Source organism: Plasmodium fragile, assembly GCF_000956335.1.
Source record: "Plasmodium fragile strain nilgiri unplaced genomic scaffold supercont1.6, whole genome shotgun sequence".
NCBI classification, from domain to species: domain Eukaryota; phylum Apicomplexa; class Aconoidasida; order Haemosporida; family Plasmodiidae; genus Plasmodium; species Plasmodium fragile.
This window is the reverse complement of record NW_012192586.1, coordinates 321,850-327,129: the sequence shown is the minus strand read 5'-3', so window position 1 is coordinate 327,129 and position 5,280 is coordinate 321,850. Positions and strand designations below refer to the sequence as shown.

At 42.9% G+C, this 5,280-nt stretch overlaps 2 protein-coding genes across 2 annotated transcripts; one reads left to right on the top strand and one right to left on the bottom strand.

Annotated features, from left to right (window-relative positions):
• Positions 1 to 72: 72 nt before the first annotated feature.
• Positions 73 to 2,172, top strand: AK88_00777 (uncharacterized protein; the record flags this gene model as incomplete). Its single annotated transcript, XM_012478421.1, has 5 exons — positions 73 to 558; positions 671 to 1,257; positions 1,398 to 1,435; positions 1,578 to 1,973; positions 2,069 to 2,172. 5 exons carry the CDS (start codon positions 73 to 75, stop codon positions 2,170 to 2,172), a joined length of 1,611 nt encoding a protein of 536 aa, XP_012333844.1.
• A 752-nt stretch (positions 2,173 to 2,924) lies between these two features.
• On the bottom strand, positions 2,925 to 4,532 carry AK88_00776 (uncharacterized protein; the record flags this gene model as incomplete). Its single annotated transcript, XM_012478420.1, has 1 exon — positions 2,925 to 4,532. The coding sequence occupies one exon, from the start codon at positions 4,530 to 4,532 to the stop codon at positions 2,925 to 2,927; it is 1,608 nt and encodes a 535-aa protein (XP_012333843.1).
• Between the last annotated feature and the right edge of the window lie 748 nt (positions 4,533 to 5,280).

The following is a 5,280-nucleotide window of genomic DNA, read 5'->3' as shown; positions in this document are numbered from 1 at the left end:
TTTTTTTTACCCTTTTTTTTTTTTTTTTTTTTTTTTATCCTGTGCGGGTAAATCTGGCAGACATGAAAAAACATGTTTCATCTATACGAATTATTAATGTTCTTTTTGAGGAACCCGCGAGACAAGTATGAGGAGGATTTCCTAGGACCCATTTTCCTTCACTTCAATGGAAAAAATTATTACAGACGAGATATGATTATTAACAATCGACGAGGGGAAAAACTCAAGTGCTCCTTCTTTACCCCATTTAATTATAATGAAAATACACCTTGTGTTATTTATACTCATTCGAGTTGTAGCTGCCAGCTGGAGGCACTGGACGTCTTGCATATTCTTCTTATTTGCGAGTGCTCAATTTTTTCTTATGACTGTTCGGGGTGTGGGTTGTCCGACGGTTACTTTTCTACTAGTGGCTGGAATGAATCCCAAGACCTCTTTCTCATTCTGCACCACTTGAGGAATGTAGAGCACGTGAAAAACTTCGCCCTCTGGGGGAAGTACTCGGGTGCAGTCAGCTCCATCATCGCTGCGTCTCTGGACGCCAACATTAAGTTGCTGGTAAGGGGTGTCTCGCTCGTGCACCATGCATTCAATGCGCCTCGCTCCCAGGCGATACGCTGCGATGTGCATGTCACCCACTCGAGCACCCCTCCCCGCCGCTTCTTCGCAGATCGTGGACTCCCCGTACGTGTCCCTGACCGAGCTGTACAAGACCACGTTCCACCTGAGCGCCAAGGGAAAGGGAGAAATTATTTTTAAGAACATCTGCCTATACTTTGCAAAAAGGAAAATAAAAAAAAAGTTCCATTACGACATAGAAAATATATGCCCAATTTTCTTCATCGAAAATGTAACCATCCCCACGATATATATAATCTCACGGAATGACAAAGTGGTTCACCCAGCCCACAGTCTATACCTAGCATACAAGCAGAAGAGTGAGCAAAAAATTATTTACACATGTGAAAAGGCAGCCCATGCATACGAATCCTTTTCATATGATAATAAATTAACAGCAGCCATCCGCACGGTCTTATTTGGAACAGAAAAAGCAGATATAAAAAATGTGTTCAGTCTATATACATACATGAGAGTTTTTAATGGACTCATGGAAAAATATTCGCATGAGTTTTGCTTCATTGATTCGTTAATTAAAAAAAAGTTGTGTAAAAAAAATAAAATAATTGACAAGGTGAAGCGCTTCATATGTTTCAAGTACCAATCGGCGGATTCCCTCTCTTCATCCAGCTGCTTCAAGTGAGGCTCCTATCGATGCGGCGGTTCTATATATATACCATGCCACGTAAGGCACTCTCCCCCCCCATCTCAACAATGGACGGAGCGCAATGCGTTTATCTTCACTGCTCACCTATTTTTCTATGTCCCCCCCCCTCCAGCCAATCCACCATCGATTCTATCCGTCATGCGAATACGAGTAAGGAGTTCGCCCCATCATATGATATACATTTTGGGGGAAGGGGATATGCGTCCTATTTGGCGCCCCTTCACTGTATTCCCATTCACATAACCGCTACTTTGTCTCTTCCCCCCCCCCCACACACACACACCCATACCAGCAAGCGAAAATGACTACATGCATTACGAGCCATCCAAGAATGACCTGTGTTGGAAATACAAAAGTGTATCAGGTGAACAGACCGAACGAGACAATCACGGTCTGAGCGAAGAACAGGATGCACGAGACCATCACGGTCTGAGCGAAGAACAGGACGAACGAGACAATCACGGACTGGAGGACGAATATGAATACCCATTTGGCGATGATCACGATGAACACGATTTTATGGGTCGCCAGGATTCAACAGAGAACCTACTTGATGCATCTGCCCTCAAAGGCTACGATGCGAATAACGTACCGGCGTTCAGGTCAACATATCACCCAGGCGAGCAATTGGGACACAGGCGGTTAAACCTAATGCACATGAAAAGCGCACGAAGTTCCCTCAAGTCAAGTAAGCACAGATATATAACAAGAGAAAAAAACACAACGTGATAAAACAAAAAAAAATGTGCACACCGCGCGACACCTTTTTCCCACCTCTAACAGAAAAGAAGAACACGTACAAGAAATCCCTAACGTGGGACACCAAGCTACAGAGTGCCATCACCTATTCCAAGGAGGACTGCCCCTTCGAGCTGCTAAAAAGTTAGCCTCTTCTTCCCCCTCTTCAAATTTGTACCATTATTAATGTTTTAGTTGCGCTACAGTCAGACAAGTGCACAAACGATCGTGCATGTCGCTGCAGCTATCCTAAAGCGGAGGTAGCTGCATTTTTGCGTCTGTTTTTTTTTTTTTTTTTTCCATTTTATTATTTTATTATTATTTTTTTTTTTTTGTACCGACAACCACGCATTTTTCTCATGTGTGTAATCTGTACCGCCCACTCACCTGAAACTGCCCCGCCTCCAAGATTTGTGGAGAGAGGTTCTTTTATTAAAACATATGTGCAAGACGTTATTCGTACAAAGCTGTTATTTTGCCTTATAGAACACGTGTGTGACTTTTTTTTTTTTTTTTTTTAGTTGCATCACTTGGATGTTTCACCTCGCATAGCGGCCAGGAGGTCACTGCATGTTTGATTGGGCGTCGCTACGGTCACCACATTTCTGTGGTTTTATTTTTTATCATGATTTTTTGAACCCTTGGGGGATGAGACAAAGGGAGACGGGCGCAGCCGTGTGCGCTCCTTCGACCAACTTTTATGTGTCATGTTTGAAGTGTTTCATGGTTTTATTTTTGTTCATGGAGGAGAATTATGCAAATGGGTGGGGGCGGGAGAGGACGTGGTTTGTCCACGTGGGGGCAAAAATGGCAACGCCTCGGTAAACCGCACGGAAACTGCAGCCAAATGTGTGTAAAGGCAGCCAAATGCGTAATTGCACCCGAAAGAGATGTGTTGCAGTCACTCGTCGCCGCAGCACTTGTTTAAGAAGCTGCAGAAGCGCGACTTGGGCTTCCTCAACTTAGGGACGTGTTCCAAAATGGTGGCAGGGCGCACGGATACAATTGCCTGGCCGTTGCTGTTCGCATAGGAGGGCATAAAATTCGATCGAGTTTTTCCGGACTCATTTCTGCTCATGTTCTGAGCTAAGTTGTAGTTTTCCTTATAGAGGTGTATGTTAGATGGGACAGAAAGGTTATGGTGCTGGGATTCTATGCGGTCCTTCACATCTGAGTAATAGTTCCCTTGGCCCAGGTTTCCGTCCACTGACTTGGACATGTGTCGTCTGGAGGGGTTAAAGGATTCTCTGATTAGCTGCTTGCTCATCATTTGGTTCATGTCGTACTCGTTGTATCTGCCGTAACTGCTCCTATCTTCCGTTGCCTGGTTCAAAGTGACGCCGTAACTGCCCTCCCCTGCGTTGACAGAATTGCACTGGAGAACCTCACGCAGCTCCTCCTTCGTTGTAGGCAGGTGTATGCTCACATGCGATATGTTCGACTTTTTGTACATATCGTTTTCGCCGTACTGCCCGGTTTGCACTGTACGTTGGGCGTGTTCCCTCGAGATTGATTCACCGTAGCGTACGCCTTGAGAGCTGTTTATGACCTGCGCATTGGCTAAATAGTCCTCGTTAGACGTTCCTCCCACATTTCCCGCGGCGTACACGTAGTTGTCAGCTTCCTCACCCTCCTCATTCGTGGCGTCATTATACATGGTTTCATTTTTATGCTCCAGTTTGCCCCCACAAGAGTCTTCATCCGATTCGCCACTAACAACAGAGTGACTTCTCCCATGGCTTCCTTTATCCTTCTGCACCTCAATGGACGGGGACATTTTCACTGGACAATATACAGCAGGGGAAGAAGAAATATCATTTTGAGACTCTACATTTCTATACGTTTCCTTATTGTACATATCCTGGCTTTCGTTCGCTTCTCCTACTGCGTAAAAGTTATTTCTGTCGGAGTTTCCTGTTGCAATATGAGGGATCATCACGCTGTCTATATATTCATGTTTGGTACTACTATTTATGTTTCTCTCCCCTTTGGCCATTTCGCAGATTGAAGGGATTTCGACCACATCTGTGAATACCTCCTTTTCTATTTTTTTCACCTTCAGGACAGGAAGAACTCGCTCAATTATTAGGGGGACTTTTTTTTCTATGATATTTTCCTTATGAAGGTACACAGGTATTACTACAATTTTATTTCTGTACTCTATTTTGGGGATGTGTATAATTTTCTCCTTCTCTATCATCTTGGGCTCATACCTAATTTTGTCTAAATAGATTGGCTTAGAAATGTGCTTCGTCTTGTAGGTTATTATTGGTTTGATGACATCCACATATTTGTTAACGAATTTGATTTCTTCCTTCTCTATGATTTTTTCCACGTACTGGGTCACGGGCACCCTCACAATTTTTTCCTGGCGTATGGGCTTGAGGATTTTGTTGCCCAGGTTTCTGGAGTGCTCGAAGGTGTACGGGACGCTATTCGGTGCGTTGGACAAGTTTTCCGTGTTTGCCGTGGGGGCCATGTTTGCCGTATTCACTGCGGGTTGTTCCATTTTGCACACACACAGGGAGGACGAAGCGCGTACAAAAACACACAAACAGGTAGATATACGTATACACGCACGTGCGTCGTTTACTGCTCTCTTTTTTTGTGGAGGCAACAAACGAAAAATGACCTGAGATAAAAATGGTCAAATATTTTTATGCAACAAGACAGGTCTCTTTGTGGCTCTATCCTACAATATTGTTAATCGTTAAGGCAGTTGACAAGGTAAAAAAAAAAAAAACAAAAAGATCCAATTGGTTCTCGCACAAGAGTATGTATGGACGACTGGAGTTGAAAAACGGCTTAACTCAAGTGCGCCTTAAACAATATGCGTATGCAAATACGTGATTACATATGTGTTAACTGACATGAATCCTTTAACAAAAATGATGGACGGGAAAAAAATGCTTTTAAAAGAAGACAACAGCGAGTAAATGCCATGTAAACATTTCGCAGACGGTATCCCACCGTGTTTTGCGGAAAAAGGTTACAACACGTGTTTTTCTGGGGGGATACAGAATGGAAAGAAGTAAACTGATGACACAAGACAGCGGAGGTGACTTTAAATCAAATGTGAGTGAAACGTATTCTCAGCTCGTTTAAAGAAGTTTTTTGTAATTTATTTTGTTTGCTGATTTTGTTTGTTCATTTTGTTTATTCATTTTGTACATCCATTCTGTTTTGTCATTTTTTTATATGTATTATTTATTTATATGTACCTTTTTTTTTTTTTTTTTTTTTTTTTTTAACAAGCT